Here is a 20,132-nt window from a genome sequence, read left to right on the forward strand (position 1 = left end):
CAAATCAGGTCCTGTAAAGCACCAAGTCCAGATGGCCTTAGGGGCCATGAATTAACTGACTCTTTATCTAAATTGTTTCAGTTGTTATTAAATTCTTAGACTGTGCCTAATACATGGAAATTGTCATTTATATGGCCCATTCCTAAAAAAGTAGCCTTGACATCAATACTAGCTAAATGTATGGAAAGAGTCATTAGTCATTATCTTATATTTCAGAGCACCTAGATGTATTGCAATTTGCGTATAAGCCACAAAGAGGGACAGAGGATGCTACGCTTACTTTGGTTGATACAACTGCTAGTCTTTTACAACAACCAAAGGCTTATGCACGTGTTCGTTTCATTTATTATACATCTGCATTTAATACGATGCAGATACATTTATTTTTAGAACGTCTTTTAGTTTTAGGAGTGAACAAAGTAATAATTCACTGGATTAAAAATTTCTTAACAGATAGATCACAAGAAGTCTGTGTCAGAGGGGTTAAATCAGATATCATGGTTTTAAATACAGGAGCATCTCAAGGATGTGTTTTGTCCCCTCTGTTATTTTCTGTATATACAAATGAGATGCAAATTCAGAGTATAAATTATAAATGATGTAAATATGCAGACGATATGGCGCTGGTTGCACTTTTATGGAAAGGTTGTGTTGATGAATATGAAGAACATGTTTTGAAATGTTTCTGTTTGTTACCATCTGGATGCCGTTATAGGACACTGAAGGCAACCAAAGCAATATATAGACAAACATTTTTGCCACATACAGTAGGTCTTTCGAATAAAGGGTAGGACTGGGTTTAGGAGGGATGAATGTATTAAGTATTTATTTGATGTGTTGAGTGAATTGTAGGGATATGTGGAATTATATTGTCATTGTTGCATGTAGAACAACAATGACAACAATAAGTAAGAACAAAGACCAATTTTCAATAAAGAAAAACAAACAATAAAGTATAACTAACTATAAAAACTTGAGGCTGAAGTTTTATTTTTATGATTTACTATGACAGTACTAATTCAAAACATCAACATTTCTAAAAACATGGTGATACTTTACATGTCCATGTTATACATAACAAATAGTGCTGTCAATTTAATTAATTTAGTAAAAAATAAATATAAAAACAAATGAAAGCTGCTACTACAGGAAACTAATGTTGAAAAACCACACTTAAAGGGATAGTTCACCCAAAAATGAAAATTATCCCATGATCCACTCACCCTCAAGCCATCCTAGGTGTATATGACTTTCTTCTTTCAGACAAGTAAAACTGGAGTTATATTTTAAAAATGTCCTGGCTCTTCCAAGCTTTATAAAGGCAGTGAATGGCTGTTGAGATTTTGAAGTAAAATAAAATGAATCGATCCATCATAAAAAGTGCTCCACATGGCTCCAGGGGTTAATAAAGTCCTTCGTTTGTGTAACAAAAATATATCCTTTGATATAAGTGAAGCGGAGACTTCTTTGCTTTAACTTGGTTTTCACGAGACAAGCATATTCTCACTTCAAAAGGCCTTTATTAACCACCTGGAGTCGTGTGGAGCACTTTTTTATGGACTTCAAAATCTCAGCAGCCATTTACTGCCATTATAAAGCTTGGAAGAGCCAGTACATTGTTTAATACAACACCGATTATATTTGTCTGAAAGAAGAAAGTCATATACCCCTAGGCTGGCTTGAGGGTGAGTAAATCATGGGCATCGACACAATTATGTATTCATGCAACAAAACCCCTAGAAGGCAAACAGAACCTGGGTGTGGCACAAAAATAAAAACAATCCTACAGCCTGTAGCAGAAACCAGAGCTGTGCAGGTACCACAAATGCCCAGCAGAACTAATAAAAATGAGACAAGATAAATTAGCGGTTTTTGCATGTTTGTGTGCCCACTCGCATAACCTGATTTTGCCAAGTACGACATGTTCCTGGATTAACATCTTTGTTGACCCTGGAACAACATTGTGATTAACCAATCAGATTTGAAAAAAACAGTTTATAGTTTTTGTAAAGTTTAGGCTTACAATCAGTGTTTGGTGCTTGTACATCAGTGTCATTCATCTATCATTTCCTCTGATTTTAGAGATTACTCATGGGTAAGGTTAGGTTTAGGTGTAAGGATGTGGTTAAGATTAAATTTTTGGATTGAAATGTTGTTCCAGGGTCAACAAAATATGTTGACCCAGGAACACATCTAACTCAGCAAAATCAGGACGTGCGTGCTCACTCACCGAGCATGTGTCCCAGAAAGGCTGGTCTGGACTCAGGCGGAAGGTACACACACATGTAATACACAGGAGCCCCAGAGAGAGCGATGATGATTCCCACCAGACAGTTTACAGTGTCACTGTAGAGCGGTACAACCACCAGAAACACGGTGCACAGACAGTACACTATAGGGAAGAACAGACTCAGCTACACAGAAACAAACACACAAACACACAGAGTCAATTAAGCACATCATAAAGCAGGGCAATAATGAAATAAAAATTACTTACTTACTAATAAATTCTTACTACTAATGAAATAAAAATTATGGTCATCTATAAAAAAACAGGACTGTCTCGAATGAAGACATTTACCGCCACCTGCTGTCAGATTTAGTTTCTTATTTAGAGTATCATTTTATAAAATAATAATAATAATAGCCTAATAATAATGATAATTAAAGGAATAGTTCACAAAAACACACAAAAAAAAAGAAGGTATTTTGAAGACTGTTGGTAACAAAGCTGTTTTAGTTATCAATGACTTTCATTGTATGAACAAAAAATACATAGATGTTTCTCAAATTATCTTCTTTTATGCTCCATAGTTTATATTAGGCTGTTAGCCTAAATGTTTATGTGTAATAAATGTTATGTTGAATCATATAAAATATTTCTTTCTAAGACTAAAATTTGTAATGTCTACTTGATACTTTTTCATTTAACACAAAAATAGTTTTAAAGTGATTTACTTACAAATTACTCACAAATTGTATTCCATTAATGATTCCAAATGACATGACAAAAATTGTAGTTAGTAACGTAATACATTATATTATGCAGTAATATATAGTATAGTATAGTATAGTATATATAGTATATATATATATATTTGTATGTTTTGGATCATTGTCCATTTGTACTATGAAGCGCCACCCATTTAACTTTGCTCCATTTGACTGAATCTGGGCAGAGAGTATATCCCTATACACTTCAGAATACATCCGGCTGCTTCTGTCCTCTGTCACGTCATCAATAAACACCAGTAACCCAGTGGCACTGGAAGCCGTGCATGATCTTGCCATCACACTGCTCCACCATGTTTCACAGATGATGTTGTATGCTTTCTATACTTTTTTCTTCCGTCATTCTGGCACAGGTTAATCTTATTTTCAGCCATCCAAAGAATGCTTTTCCAGAAGTGGTCAGGCTTTTTTAGATGATTTTTGGCAAAGTCTATTCTAGCCTTGTTTGCACCTTGTGGTGAACCTTCTGTATTTGCTTTGGTGAAGTCTTCTCTTGATTGTAGACTTTGACAGTGGCACGCCTACCTCCTGGAGAGTGTTTTTCACTTGGCTGGATGACGGTTTTTCTTTACCAGGGAAAGGATCATTCAATCATCATCTACTGTTGTTCTCTGTGAATGTCCAGGTCTTTTTATGTTGCTGAGCTCACCAGAGTGTTCTTTATTTCTCAGAATGAACCAAACTGTTGATTTGGCCACTCCGAATGTTCCTGCTGTCTCTCTGATAGATTTCTTTATTAAGCCTAACAATTGTCTGTTTTACTTGCATGCAGAGCTTTTTTGACCACATGATGTAGATTCAGAGCAACAGCTTCCAAATGCAAATGGCATTTTTTTCACTAGGTAGGAGTGCTACTTGCGTACATGGATTTAATTCAGAGTCAGTCACTTATGATGGTTAGGATAACATAGGTAGGAGTTGTAAGGTAGCTCACTAAGTTTTGAATTACCTTGATAGGACGGGGCAGGTCAGGTGCTTTGATGCGCATGTAGATCAGACTGCTAATGGAAAGGCCGATGAACAGCCAGTTATTAAAACTGAAGTAATTAATTAGCTGGAACACGTCTTTCACGCCGAGAAATATGAGTGACATGCCACACTGTGGGAAAAGGGAATATGCAGATCAGACTGTAGTGCTCTGTTTTTAGTATATAAATAAATATTCTAAATTTTCTATATAATACAGGCATATCTAAGCCTGTCTACTCACATTAAACAGCAGGGCTGGGATTGGTGTGTAGCGTTTGATGTGGATCATGCAGAGGATGTTGGGTAAGTGGCCCTCACGCGAAGCCACAAAGTATAGCCTAAAAGGAAAAAAAAAAGATTTGGCTAAGAAACTGAATTCCTGCCACCATGCATCGACTCATCAAATGACAGTAGACTCAGAACATGATTTTTACCTGGAGGCAGTAATGATAGAGGAGTTTAAACCTCCATAACAGGAGATGGCCACAGACAGTGGGATGAGCCAGGTAGCATATCCCAGCACATAGTCAGCAAACGTCTGTGTTAAAGGGGTCATCGGATGCAAAATTCACTTTTACATGTTGTTTGAACATAAATATGTGTTGGGAGTGTGTGTATACATCCACCCTATAATGATAAAAATCCACCCAGTGTTTTTTTTTAAATCCTTAATAATAATGATCATTCTGAGATACTTGGCAGAATTCTGCACAGGACCCTCCCACGATTGTTGATTGACACTGGTGTTTTAGCACACACCCACCCTAAATGAGTTGTAAACTGTTTGCCATTGCTTCGATGCTGGAGCAGGAGTAGACAAGAATGTCTCTTAAGCAATTGAGGTGTTCTGTTGTTGGATATAATAATTAACACAGCAGTCATCATTTACTCCCAAAATCTGAGCTGTTGAAGACGCAGACGATTACTTTTGTTTTTAAAGGGAAGTTTTCAGTCTCTCAGAAAAGAGCTCATTACAATTTAAAGGGACATGCACCAAAATGGGTCGCTGTGAACAGAGCTGCTTTTGACAAGGTAAAAATAGTGTTGTTTTACACTACCATTGAGAAATTTGAACCAAAGTATGTTACAGACTTTAAATATATAGAAAATATAGAAAAATCATCTAATTATAGAAAAAATGTGTGATTACATGTAAACATGTTTCAACAACAAAATAAATATATAAAATAATAATAAATAATATAAATAATTATAATTATTTTTATTTTTCAATAAAAAAATAACAAATTAATTATTACTTTCAATGTTAAAAAAGTTAAAAACATATTTAAAAGAATATTTAAGAAAAACACCATTCTGAAACAAAAACTATGAGCTGCTTGTGTATAAATAAACAGTGCCACACTTCACTGTGATACATGCAGCACATATTTTCATTTAATTAAATCACAGCCTTTGTGACTAGATAACCTCACTAAACCATATCGCAATTTCATTTTTTGTATTCTCTGATTAATTGTGCAGCTGGTTAAGCTAATCTTGGTGTGTTGAGATGCTCAAACAAACAGAGCGGTGTTTTGGAAGAACGTACAGTTGTCTCTGTGTATAAAAACGGATCAGGAAACAGCAGAAACAAAACACAGTAAACAGTTTGTTGGCCATTAAAACTTCCACAGAGCAGCATACTAGCATAATTACAGGCAGCAGCTTTATAGTAAACTTTGGCTCTAAGAAAGTTTTACTCACCACAGCCACGGCTTCACTTTGTAGCAGTGTATTCATGTCCAGGACAGTGTAATAAGCAACATTAGTCAGGATGTAGATTACTGTGACAATAGGCATGGAGATCGCTATAGACAACGGCAGGTTCCTGTAGAAGAAAAAAAAATTGCTTACATACTTGAACTTCCTGATTGATTTGCAACAGAACTAGACATTCATTCAAGATGAAGTGTGCAATTTCTGCGCCACAAAGGATTGTAAAAATAATGACTGCTTTCCAAGCACGTCCCGGGTTATGTATGCAACCATGGTTCCCCGAGGGAACGAGACGCTGCATCAAAGCGCTATGGAAGCTTAAAAGCACATGCAGCGCATGCAGCCAGAAGCTTCTGAATAGAGAAGCAAGCGTGGCAGGGATGCCGGAAGTATGGCTCAGAGACGCAGCGTCTCGTTCCCTCGGGGAACCATGGCTACATGCGTAACCTGGGACGTTCCCCTTCGGGAACTCAAGCTGCGACAAAACGGTATGGGAACGAGATGCCAACGCCACCAGACTTACAAATCCCTGAAGAACACAGCTAGGGCAAGAGAAGAAGAGCCAAGAGTGGCGAAATATTCAGGTAAGAACCTGAAAGTCAATGGAGTGGACCATCCCGCAGCATCCTGAAGCCAACTTCAGAGAAGTGAGCCTTGGCCCCAAAGGAAGAGGGGGTGGGGGGTCAGAGGACTCGAGGCTATGGAATAACAACCTGATCACCACATAGCAAAATCTACACCTGGCCAGAGGCCTCAGTGCACTGCAGAGCAAACATGAAACCAGGGGGTGTTTTCCCACCGACTGACGAAGCCTTGGCCAAGTCTGCACCATGGCATCCAGTCCTGGAGGAGCTGGATGATAAATGAGCTCCACCACCTGGGGGTGGAGGCTCCATTCCCCGGGCCTCGGCCCCTGTCTCGTCAGGAGGTCTGATGCCCAGGGATGTGCACTGCTCTCAGCAAGAGGAGTTGTCCTTGGGCCAGCCTGTATAGGGGGCATGAACACAGACCTCCCTGCTGATTGATGTAAGAGACCACTGCTGTGTTGTCGGTGCGGTTCTTTGACTCTCTTGACTGCTGTGAGGATTGACTCGAAACGAGCAGGAGACAGATGTGCCTCCATCATGGTTGAATCCCACATCATGCCCAGATAAGTGGTTCTCTGTAATGGAGAAAGCACACTCTCCTTGGCGTTCAGTCGCAACCCCAGCTCTTTCATGTAGGCGAAAGCAACATCTCGATGTTGAAGCTGAAACCGATGACTGGCAGGGAACGGCCAATCTAGCTGCCTCCTTAGAGGTGGCGAGCCTCCCAGCAACGCTACGTTCCTGAGCAAGATGTGCTCGATGAGACCACTGTGCCCTGAAGGACAGAGGTGGCAGGGTTAACAGATCGATCCCCTGAGGGCACTGAGGAGAGACGAGCACTGTATGATGAGGTGTACACTGCTTCTCCAGAGGGGCCTGCCCTCAGATGTCCTAGACCACAGGTGTCAGGAATCTCCTTGCACGTGATGGCCTCTTAGATCCGGGAGAGGTGTTTTAGTGCCTGAAACACGGCCAGCATCTCCAGGCACTTGATGTGCCACATGAGATGGCGGCCGCTCCACAGACCACAGGATGAGCAGCCACTCACCGCTCCCCAAGCGGTGACAGAGGCATCTGCTGTTAGCATTAAGCAATGACAAGGAGTCCTCAACACTGGGGCAGTGAGACAGTAACCAAGGCACATAGGCAGCGCCGTGTGACCTTGATCATGCGAAGTGGGTTTCCCTGAGAAGAAACTCCTTGGTTCTGAGTCACCACTGCAGGGGTCTCATGTACAGCAGGCCAAAAGGTATTCCACTGGACGCAGCTGCCATCAGACCCAACAGTTCTTTAATATGGGCGAGGACAACATCTCGATACTGAGCCGCCAACTGCTCAAAATGAGCTAATACCAACAAAATGTCAATATAGTTCAGTATGCAGAAGCCCTGAAGTCACAGCTGAGCCAGAGCAGCATCCACACACTTGGTGAGAGTACAGGGTGAGAGTGCAGCAAATGGCCGCTCTACAGAGGCTGCTCTCACCCAGCAGCCTGTATCAGTGTGCCCTCACATCAACCTCCTCAGAGGATGGGGAAGAACTGGGGAAGAAACCAGAAGCTTGCTTCTGACCCAAGAGAGCACTGTAAATAAATTTTAATTCCTCAGAATTAAAACCAATGGGAGCAGAGCTAAAAATTCAAGATAGTCCCTTAAGGGTGGACTGTGCGTGCTCAGCTCCCGAACAAACCACACATAAATCACGTCAATCCCTGGCCCCTGAGTAGCAAGGGCAGGTAGAAACGAGCGATCTAATATGCGGTCTGCTCATATGCAAACAGCATCCATCTCCTCGGAGAAAGATGCAGCAGCACAAGCTCTCATTTAAAAGGGGAAAGAAACCGACAGAGAGTGCTAGATCTAAAGAGAAAGGCAGAGAAAAAGGCAAGCCCATTTCTACCACGTCTGTATATCTATGTGCGATCCCCATGATCACAGCTGCCGCTCCACCTCGGAAAAGTGGGACCTGAGCCACGGGGAGGCTCAAGAGGGCTCCCTCCTCGAAGAGAGCCCTCCAGGAGCGAAGCATGCACAGCGAGAGTGCGGGCAGCCAACTCCCTCGAGAGCTCACTCCGCCCGCTTTGTCGTGAGCTCTCACTCAAAGGGGGAAGAGATCGCAGCTAGGGGTGTAAGAAAATATCGATACACGTGTGTATCGCAATATTTTGTTTGACGATTCTGTATCGATTCTCAAAAACGCAATATCGATATTTAAAAAAAAATAATAATCATACAAGATTCATGACACTTGCTTAATTTTGAGCTTATATCCTGACCGCTAGATTGCAGTCTTCTTACCTCTGAACTTAAACAGTGACAGGAAATACTAGCATAAGGGCACGCTGCTAATGTTAGCGTTAATGAAGGATGAAAGAATAGTTCCTGCTCCCGCCTCAGTGTAAAGTGTGGCGTCATTTCAGCTTTTGAGGTAACATTCGCTTCAGGACGAATTCGCTTCTGCTTGCAGCGTCCCGTGAAAGGGCCTTCGCGCCAGGCGCGGTGGGGTAGCCACGTGGCTGCCTGTCGCTTTCTCTCTTGGTGGGGCTGTTTTGTGCAGTTGAGGCGGTGCTTGCGTCGCGGTCTGAAATACTTGCAAAATCCAAAACTTGCGAAATTCTCAGAACAAAAAGGTTATTGGAATGTCCAATATCTGTATTTATTTTATTTTAGTTTTACAGTTCTTTTGTTTTCTTTAGGAATCCTGTAAGCACTTTATTTTTTATTGATATTAAGCAGATGTAATTCTTAAGTTCAGATCAAAATGATCTGACATGGTTACAATTGTAAACCTAAATTGTAAAGCAGGGTCTAAAAATATATATGCTTTGTTCATAAAAGCTTACATTTTATACATTTAATAACTAAAGAATCTTGCAAGCACTTTATTTTCCCCCTTTACTCGTACTGCACAAAAAGTGATTCAGTAACACTGAATGGTTTGCATATGGTGGTGTTTTCTTAATTAAAGCTTTCCTAAAATTATGTCCTATTCATAAAATAAGAAATATCCCAATATATCGCCTTGTTTACAGTATCACAATGTATCGCAACATATTGTATCGCAACCCCTGAATCGTGATGCATATCATAACACCAGATTCTTGGCAATACACAGCCCTAACCACAGCGTGGGCATCCGATCCTGAGAGAGAGCACTAGATCTAGGGAGAAAGGCAGAGAAAAAGGCAAGCCCATCTCTACCGTGTCCGCAGATCTATGTGCGATCCATGCATGCACGCCCTGTTTACAAATTATTCAAATTCATTAACATACACATTTAACTATCCAATCTGAAGTTTACGAACCAAGAGTGTTTTCGTGAATGTCTGTTTTACATGCAAATTACTCCAAATTTACTCATATACAGTATTTATGCAAGTTTCATGACTGAGGCCCAATGAGTGGAACATGTCTTTATATTAAGTGAAATGTCATGAGTATCAGTACCTCTCTGGGTTTTTAATCTCCTCTGTGATGAAGTTCAGGGTGTCCCAGCCTGAATAAGAGTATAGAGCGGCGTACAGAGCCAGAGCCATGTTTCCTGCATCCAGTTTAGAGTTCTCAAACGAATCCCTAAAGTTGTCTGTTTTTCCTGTGGCACAGCAATGCAAATGTGAATAACTGTTTTCTACGTCAATATATTTTAAAATGTAATTTATTTCTGTGATGCAAAGCTGCATTTTCAGATCATTACTCCATTATTTAGCATCACATGATCCTTTAGTAATTATTTGAATATGCTGATTTGCTGCTCAAGAAACTTTTCTTATTATTTCTTCTTATTATTGTTGAAAACAGTTGAGCTGCTTAATGCTTTTGTCTGGAAATTGTGATGTTTTTTTTCAGGATTCTTGGATGATGAAAACAACAGCATTATTTGATAGCATTATCAGAATTGTGTTTATATCAATTTATATCAGTCAAAACAAGGAGTTTATATCTCGCAGTTGTGAGTTATATAGTTAGAATTACGTGACATAAACTCGCAATCACAAATTAAAGTCAGAATTGCTAGATAAAAACTTGCAGTTCTGACTTTTTTCGCAAATGTGAGTTTTCTTTTTTTTTTGAATTGCGAAATATAAACTCACAATTTTGACTTTTTTTATCAGAATTGCATGATATAAACTCTGACTTTTTTCTTGCAAATGTGGGTTTGTATCACACAATTCTGACTTTTTTCTCTCAATTCTATTTTCGCAAAAGCAAGCTTATATCTCACAGTTCTGACTTTATAATTCACAATTGTAAGTTCATATCTCACAATTCTGAGAAAAAAAATCAGAATTGCAAGATGTAAACTCGCAACTGCAAGAAAAAAAGTCAGAATTGTGAGATAAAAAGTTACCTTAATTTTTTTTTTTTTTTATTACTGACCCAAAATTTTTAAACTGTAATATGGTATATAGTACATGTAGTAAACAAGCCGTGTGTCAGTGTGTGCAAACCTTGGGCCAGCACAACCATTCCAAAAATGATAATGATGATGAGAGCCAGGACTTTAGCCACAGTAGAGATGACCTGAAGAATGAACCCCCATTTCACCTTCATGCAGTTCACCAAGGTTAGAAGACCTGCAAAGGAAATGGAGATGCATGCATGTGACTTTTGGTAATTGTGTAATAGTTTGTAATTGTTTTTTTGCCTCTGCCCTGCATGCCATAGCAATCCTGCAAGTTCACCAAGCCAAGGCACCAACCCGAGGTTGATGCAGGCCTGCGCTTGGAAACTGACTTTGCCCTCTGGGCGAGGAAAGTCACGGCACGGTCTCTCGGGAAGGCACTGTCAACATTCCCATAATGCCCCATTATGGGAAGCGGGGCTCAGGATCCTTAACTATCTCGACGACTGGCTCATCATGGCCTGGTCGTGAGAGCAATTGTGCGATCACAGAGACCTGGTGCTTGGGCACCTCAGCCTGTTGGGGCCTCGGGTCAACTGGGAAAAGAGCCTCTGGAGTCAGACGCAACTCAAGTCGCTGCATGCCGTCCACATTCCGGGGGAGCTCAATCCTGCAGCCAATGCACTCTCACGACAGCTCACGTTCCCTGGAGAGTGGTGACTCCATTCCCAGACAGTCCAGCTGATCTGGAGTCGATTTGGGGAAGCTGTCCTCCCATTGCCAGCTGTATTATTCCCTGACCAAGGCTTGTGCTTATGCTCTGAAGTGGAGTCTGTTCACAAACTAGTGTTCTTCTCGCCAAGAAGTCCGCCGAACATGCCCAATTAGAGTCGTGCCTTCTTTTCTGCAAGAGAGGTTGGAGTGTAGGCTGTCACCCTCCATCTTGAAGGTGTATGTTGCTGTGATTGCAGAACATCATGATGCAGTGGACGGCCAGTTCTTGGGAAACCACAATCTTGTCGTCAGGTTCCTGAGGGGAGCCAGAGGGTTAAATCCTACTAGGTCACCCCTGGTGCCGTCGTGGGATCTCTCTGTTGCCCTGGCTAGACTTCAGAGGGGTCCCTTTGAGCCACTGGAGTCAGTCGAGCTTAAGTTCCTGTCTTCTAAGACAGCGCTCCTGACTGCTATCACCTCCATCAAGAGCTTGAGAAGCTCTGAGCTGTTCTTTGTCTGCTACAGAGGTTAGCAAAAAAGGGAAGGCTGTCTCTAGGCAGAGGCTGGCCCACTGGATAATGGATGCCATTGTCTTGGCGTACCAATCCCAAGATGAGCCGTGCCCCCTGGGGGTAAACACTCACTCCACATGGAGTGTTGCCACCTCCTATGCACTGACACACGGCACCTCTCTTGCAGACATCTGTAGAGCTGCGGGCTGGGTGACACCGAACACCTTTGCAAAGATTCTACAGTGACCCCATCAAGCCGGTTTCTTCCCGTGTGTTGGGTAATAGGTAATTGGCGGGAAGGACCGGCTGGTGTCACGCTTGCTGTGCCATTCCCCCTCACCTGGCGATGCAAGCACACTTTCCGTCGTGCACGCTTTCCGTCATGCCTATCGGTGTTAGCTTACCCGGGTCTCCAGTCAACCCCTGTACTGGGTTAGGTGTCCATATGGCTTGATTTCCCATATGTGTATTTCTCAACGGTAAGGTTCTCTCTCGGTAAACCTGTGTCTTCCATTTGACAGACCACTCTGTCAGTCTCTGCTGGCATTCGTACCATCCCTGCTCTCATGTAGGACCTACCTCAGAGACCCATTTCATATGCAGTACTGCCCCCTGGGTCAGTCCATATCAGTATCTCCATGTTACCTCCCTATGGGCAGGATGTGGCCTCCGTAGTGCCCTTCCCTTGGAAGGCTCGCTTCTCTTTTGTTACCGTTGAACTGTAACAACAAATAGGAAAGACTTTAAGCATTTTTTCGTTGAAGGTTGAAATCCCTTCTGTTAGGAAATTTCTTATGGTAAATGGAACAGCAGCTGGGCTATCTCCCTGCAGGTACCAAGGTCAGGAAATTTGCACTGAGGCGTTGAGAAGGTTATGACCTTCACGTAGCATTTGTCTGACACGCTGCAGCTTATTAACATTTGCAACGCCACAGGCTTGTGACAGTGTTCAGGTTGTGGCGTTTTCCATGGACCCCAATATGTCATCACAACATAACTCGTAGTGACTGACGGAAAGGGAACGTCTCGGTTACGTATATGTAACCCTCGTTCACTGATGGAGGGAACGGAGACGTTAAGTCCTCATGGCACAACCTCGAACCATCCCTGGTTGCCAGGGACACGTTCTGTTACAACCCCATGTAGTGGCATAAATTGTATGTTTTTTTGTTTTTTTTTTGGACATGCTAACATGAAGTGCTCTTTTTCAGTGGTTTTCAGACCTGTCCTGGAGGCACCCCAGCACTGCACATTTTGTGTGTCTCCCTTTATCAGACACACCCACTTCAGGTCTTGTAGTCTCCACTAATGAGCTGATGAGTTGAATCAGGTGTGATAGATGAGGGAGAAATACAAAATATGCAGGGTTGGGGTGCCTCCAGGACAGGTTTAAAAACCACTACTTCAGAGAGTAATCATTTTTTTTAAAAGTATTTTTTTTATTTTTTGTTTACGCCTTTTATGAGATGGGACAGTAGAGACTCAACAGGAAAGCATTGGGTCGAACTTGGGTCATCGAAGCACTAACCACAAGGTTATCAGCGTCAACTTTACAGAGTAATCTTATACACACCGTGCTTTGTGAACAGTAAACAGTAGTGAATCTCCGGGAAAGCCAGCCTTTATTGTGCCATTATTTACACTAGTCTCAAGCGTTGTTACATGTGTGTTTATCAAAGCGATCTCTACATGTATGCATGAGTGCAAGAGCACTTACCTATAATGAGAGCTGCAATGAGCCATACTGCATCATATGGTGCCGGGCAGTTAGGAAAGAACAGTTTCACTAGGTAATTAGCAAAAGTGCGTGCAACAATCGCCTGGTTAGCTGGTCTCACGATCAGCAGTGTGGTCCACAGACGAATAAAAGCCAGAAAACCCCCAAAGGTCTCCAGGATGTAGGCATAACTGCCTCCTGACTTGAGAAAAGTGGTTCCCAGCTCAGCGTAGCACAGGGCGCCAAAAACAGAGAAGATTCCTCCAATAACCCAAACCACCAAAGACAGGCCATAAGATCCTGTTTTCCCAAGAACACTGATGGGGGAAACAAAGATGCCTGAGCCAATTATGCTCCCCACGATGAGGCAGACGCCATGCAGGAGTGAAATCTCTTGCTTTAGACGCATGGAGCTGGTGGAGTCGCCGTCACCCATGATGAACTAAATTCAAGAAGCTGGGTACTGCAGAAATTAAGGAGCAGGAATGTGACGTCCGACCATCAAGTACACAAGGGTGTGTTCTCCTCAAACCTGGAGTTTCAGCTGAGTCATTTCTGTATCGAATCTCTGAGAAAAAAAGAGATAAAGGACAGTTAATGAAACGTTGTATGTTAAATACAACACTTGGATTAAATGCACCAAAAATCTTTGTTTCTGTTCATCTATAGAAATTCAGATACATATCTGGGATGGCTTGAGGGTGAGTAAATGATAAGAGAATTTTAACTTTTGGGTGGAGTATCCCTCTAATGAGCCAGATGTCATGCAGAGGCCAGAAACATATTCCAGACATAATATAAGAGCCTGTGTTGAATTAATGATGAGTGACACAGAATTAAAAAATATAATATTGACTTTTTGAAAAAGCCACTTTTTAGTGCTGTCTACTCAATGCCCCTGTCTGTAATAATAATTCTTCATTTAATTGTTTTTTGGGGGCATTTAGAGTTTTTTTTTCTCTCAGCAAATATTGATATATAATTATTTACAACTAATTAGATTAATGGGTAAATCATGTATTTATTTAGATTAAATAATAATTCACTGACAGACTTAACATTATACTTTATACTTACGATACTAAAAAATAAATAGCTTAATCACTCCCAGTTGAGAACATCACTAAAAGTGATTTACAATTAATTTAACACACAATATTCATTGACACACTTTTTGGAGATTTAAAGCATATAATTTAAAAAGTAATCATGGCTTCCTCATTCGATGGCAAAGAAATTTTAAAGCCAGACATATACCTCATGAAAGTTAAAAGCGAAGCTGAAATGGATGTGCTTGATGCATAAAAACAAACCGCATCATGGTCACTACAGTGGACAGCTATTTGGAGGCCATTTTGCGCCATTTAAGAAGTAGCATCATGCACCATGGGCCTCAGGAATAAGTGTTAAATTCTTTTATTCTCAGAAAACCAGACAGGTACAAAAATAGGATGTCAGAAATAGTTTCATCCACATTTGAACATTATTTTTCTTCTCCATTTTTTCTGTGACAGACGGGTATCATTCTGGCTAGTCTGATATTTGTGAAATAATAATTTATGCATTAGAGGGTTAACGTGTGTAAAATAAAATACAAATGCAAAAATGTAACAAGTACTTTTGAAGTTGAAATAAAATTGTAAGGAGTAAAAATGATTGTTTCTTCTTCAGAAATGTAATCAAGTAAAAAAGGGAAAGGAAAGGGGGAAAGGACGTGACGTATGGCCAAGTATGGTGACCCATACTCAGAATTTGTGCTCTGCATTTAACCCATCCAAGTGCACACACACAGTAGTGAGAAGTGATCAAACACGCAACCGTGAAAACATACAGAGCAAAAGTGAAGCTGATCAACATTTAAACAACAAAGCAAACAAACAAACAAAAAGAGCTGAGTCAGAAAAATATGTAATTAATAATATCAGGGCAGGACATATTCTGGATGGATTAAAATACGACTTTGGTCACTGTATTGGACAGAAGGATAAACTACATTGAATCAAGTTCTGCAGGACAGAATAAAAAAGCAATGGCAAGACATACTGCTATTTAGCAGCTTTAAGATATATTAAAGCTCTACTACCATGAATATCTTAAGGTTTCTTAATTGCTGGTGAACCGGGATTATCATAGATGGTTTTATTAATATTTTATTTTGATATTATAAATTATTATATGTATCTTTATAGTTGTCTACGCGAATGCTGTCTACGTGCGATGAAGTTTATTTTGAATAAATGTTATAAAATACATCAGATAAAATAGGTCTACAAGAAAACATTTTTGTCCATCCCATTTTTATTGTAAGTCCATTAGCTAATCGTCCTTTTCCGTAATATTTGATTATTATTATTATTATTATTGGTTATGTTTTTCATTTTCGTTTATATTCGTTTCCCCCCCTTCATTTCAATCTCTTTACTTAATGTTCTGAATGTAAATGATAACCTAGGCTGCTGTAAATGCTCAACATGCCAAAGCTTTGATTAAGCTATATGACTGGAATTTTTACTGGAATGCAGTTTAACAAAAAGGCTATATCATTTTATTTTGGCTAATTAATACACTATAATTGTAGTGTTTTACTGAGGAATGAATCATTCACGTAGATTTTTTTTTTTTTTTTTTTTTTTTTTGTAAATGAAAACATGTTTATTTATCGTCACACACAGGCATAAATACAATCATAAAGTCAAAACTGCAATTTGCAATATATACGGTAGCAAATATTAGCATATACAGAACACTAATTAGGCGATACACAAGAAATATAAAAATACAGCCCTAACCAGTTATTATTATTATTTTTATTATAACTGTTTAGAGCTAAATAAACGCCTGACAAATATGCCAATAAAGTTTTGACTTTATGATTGTATTTATGCCCGTGTGTGACAATAAATGAGCATGTTTTCATTTACAAATGAAACTACGTGAATGATTCATTCAATGAAACACTATAGTAGGGCTATTTATAACTATAATCTATCTAATTAGCCGAAATAAAATTAAATATTAAATTCAACCTTTATGTCTCAACTCAAAGCTTTATGTCGAGCATTTACATCAGTCTGGATTTTACATAATAATGATAAAAATAAATTGAAGGGGATAATTGTGTTAAATACATTCTATTATTAATCCCCATAACAACTGAAAAAAAAAAAAATTTTTAAACCTAATAGCAGTTACAAGTGCTGGACATGTTTTGTCCCATGTCTCAAGTATCACTGATATACAACTGGAATTATATTAAAAAACACCCTGGCTCCTCCAGTGAATGGCTGTTAAGATTTGAAGTCCAATAAAGTGCATCCATCCATCATAAAAAGTGCTCCACACAGCTCCAGGGGGTTAATAAAGGCCTTCTGAAGTGAATTGATGCATTTATATAAGAAAAATATCCATATTTAAAGCTTTATAAATTGTAATCTCTAGCTTACGCTAACTGTCGTATGCACAATCACGAGAGAATGTCGCTATAATCGATATAAGCCAAGAGGAGACTGGTTTTCACATGACTAGCATATTCTCAGCGAAGCTTACACTACACCTATGTCCTACTTTATCCGCTGAAACACCACTCTCTCGTGAGCGTGTGTACGACCGTCCGCAGAAGCTAGAGTTTATAGTTTACAAAGTTTTAAACATGGATACATTTTCTTACACAAATTCATCGATTCACAAAACAGTCTGAGAAGACTCTGCCTACTTGAAAACCTCGTAACTTGTCCATATGTCTAAAACGGGGTGCCCAAACTCGGTCCTGGAGGGCTGGTGTCATGCAGTTTACCAACTTCCCTCAACATACCTGCCGGTAAGTTTCTATTATGCCTAGTAAGAGCTTGATTAGCTGGTTCAAGTGTGTCTAATTGGGGTTGGCGCTAAACTCTGCAGGACATTGGCCCTCCAGGACTAAGTCTGGGCACCCTTGGTCTAAAATAAAAACGTTATTGATTAATTTGCCTGTTTTATTTTTATGATTTACTATTACGACACTAATTCAAAACACGTTCCAAAAAACATTGTGACACTTGACATTGCATGTCCATGTTATATACGTAATGAATAGGGCTGTCAATTTAATTAATTTTGTGAAAATAAATTACAAACCTGCTACTACAGGAAACTTGCCTTGAAAAACCACACTTAAATGAATAGTTTGCCCAAAAATGAAAATTATCCCATGGTTCAATCACCCTCAAGCCATCCTGGGTATATGTGACTTTCTTCTTTCAGACGAATATACCTGGAGTTATACCAAAACGCCCTGGCTCTTCCAAGCTTTATAATGGCAGTGAATGGATGTTGAGATTTGAAGTCCAATAAAATGCATCTATTCATCATGAGAGTGCTCCATACGGCTCCAGGGGGTTAATAAAGGCCTTCTGAAGTGATTTGATGCGTTCGTGTAAAAAAAAAAAAATATCCATATTTAAAATTTTATAGTAAACTTTATAAATAAAACACTGTTAGAAACTGTAGTCTGCTGTGACCAGATTCCACTCCACAACAGATGTTTGTTTCATGCTAATTTTCCTAAATGTCGTAATTATTATAGAGAAGAAGAAAGTCAAGAGTCTGCACCATTTGGGATCATCACATCCTGAGGAAATGGTGACCAGTTGTAGAATGGGTGTGGGACACAGAGAACCATGTCAGACAATGAAGTGTCAGAACTTAATTATCATATAGACCACAGCTGTTACGACGGTAGTAAACTGTAAAAAAGTTTGTTCTGGGTTTATTTCGACTCTGTTGAACACAGGGTACACTAAATAAATCTCTAGCTTCCGCTAACTGTCATAAGCATGTTCATGAGAAAGTGGTGTTCCAGTGGATGACATAAAACGTGGGTGTAGTGTAAGCTCTGGTGAGAAGTGACATTGCTGATGTGCAGAGGAAAGAGTAAAACAAAATACCAGTCACAAATGATTAGAAATACAATACGAAGACTGGTAAAGAAATATGTTGGAGGACTTTGATACAAGCCAAGAGGAGACTGGTTTTCCTTTGCTGTGAACTGAACTTGGCTCTCACAAGACAAACATTCTCACTGGAGCTTATGTTACAACTACATCCTACATCATCCACTGCAACACAACTCTCTCATGAATGCGAGTACAACAGTTAGCGGAAACTAGAGATTATGGTTTATAAATTTCCAAATATGGAGATTTTTCTTACACAATAGGGTTGTGCCAATAGACGATAGTATCAAGGACAAGACAAGGGCTGTCTTAAAGGATTAGTTCACTTCCAGAACAAAAATTTACAGATAATTTACTCACCCCCTTGTCATTCAAGATCATATCTTCAGTTCATGTCTTTCTTCGTTCATTCGTAAAGAAATTATGTTTTTTGAGGAAAGCATTTCAGGATTTTTCTCCATATAGTGGACTTCTATGGTGCCTGTGAGTTTGAACTTCCAAAATGCAGTTTAACCCTGTCACACATGAGTTTAAAATATTCTAGCTGATCCCCCAGAGTGAGTTTTTTAGGCGACCATTATTTTAGAATGTATCACCTTATTGTTTCCATAGCGACACTTTGTGTTTGTCACGTGACACAACACAGCCACAATAGCGCTGTATGACACATGTATAACTTTTATATTGTTTTTCCTTTTTTATTATTAATATTCACAAACATGCACACTTTATTATGAAATATCTGATATTCCGATTTTGAAATATGTGCAAGTAAATGTATTTGGAGGTTTGAACACTTTTATAATGACCGCGTTAGTTGATCTATCCCGAGTGATGGGCGCCGGCATGTTAGTTTGCGCTGAATTCGAGCTGTGGGATTTACAAGATGGAAATTCATCCTCTCCTTTTGAAAAACATTAAAGTAAGTTTCTGGTGAGCTTGGAGAAGAGCAGAGTAAACTTTATAGTTACCTACACAATGTGTATATGATATCCATAAAATATGTTGTCAGATAACATTTGTAAGGATCATTATTGCCGCTTCCATAGACATCTGCGTGCATTTTGCAAACTATAAATGCATTGTTTTACTAGGACTTATGTGTATTTAAATGTCTGGAACCTAAACAGGCATTATATGGTTGAAAACACTGAATAGTTGCGATAATATGATAAGCGCTCAGCGCCTCTGATCTGGTTTCGCGCCAGCCAAAGTGCCAAAGCAGATTTGAATTCAGCAGTTGATCATGTTATGCACTGAACTTTTGAATCACACCGGTGTGATCGTACGCTTCAGGGACCAGCCAAGAATGATCACACTTGTGTGATCATACGTGTGAAAGGGTTTTATTTAATTACAGCCGAGGTATAAGGGTCTTATCTAGCGAAGCGATCTGTCATTTTCTAAAAAAAAATGCAATTTATAAACTTTTTAACCTCAGATGTCAGTCTTGTCTAGCTCTGCGATGCACACGTGTACTCTGAGCAGTCCCGTTCAAGACAGTTGGGGCATGTCGAAAAACTCCCATCTCATTTTCTCCTCCATCTTCAAAATGGTCCTACATCACTGTTTTACCTTTTTTTGTAAAAGGGATTTGTCTTCTTTCAAACTTCTTTGATCACATTCACTT

The 20,132-nt window shown here is 39.8% G+C and overlaps 1 protein-coding gene across 1 annotated transcript in view; it reads right to left on the reverse strand.

Moving 5' to 3' along the window:
* Window positions 1-14,007, reverse strand: part of LOC127181923 (Y+L amino acid transporter 2-like) — a 16,153-nt gene extending 2,146 nt beyond the window's left edge. The window contains exons 1-8 of the mRNA XM_051136940.1: window positions 13,572-14,007; window positions 10,735-10,860; window positions 9,734-9,878; window positions 5,689-5,812; window positions 4,416-4,519; window positions 4,223-4,319; window positions 3,962-4,111; window positions 2,231-2,414 (exon numbers count right to left, since the gene is read on the reverse strand). Coding sequence (XP_050992897.1) covers window positions 2,231-2,414; window positions 3,962-4,111; window positions 4,223-4,319; window positions 4,416-4,519; window positions 5,689-5,812; window positions 9,734-9,878; window positions 10,735-10,860; window positions 13,572-14,007 — 1,366 coding nt within the window. The remainder of the gene's footprint in view (window positions 1-2,230; window positions 2,415-3,961; window positions 4,112-4,222; window positions 4,320-4,415; window positions 4,520-5,688; window positions 5,813-9,733; window positions 9,879-10,734; window positions 10,861-13,571) is intronic.
* Between the last annotated feature and the right edge of the window lie 6,125 nt (window positions 14,008-20,132).

This window comes from Labeo rohita, chromosome 19, assembly GCF_022985175.1.
Source record: "Labeo rohita strain BAU-BD-2019 chromosome 19, IGBB_LRoh.1.0, whole genome shotgun sequence".
In the NCBI taxonomy this organism is placed as follows: domain Eukaryota; kingdom Metazoa; phylum Chordata; class Actinopteri; order Cypriniformes; family Cyprinidae; genus Labeo; species Labeo rohita.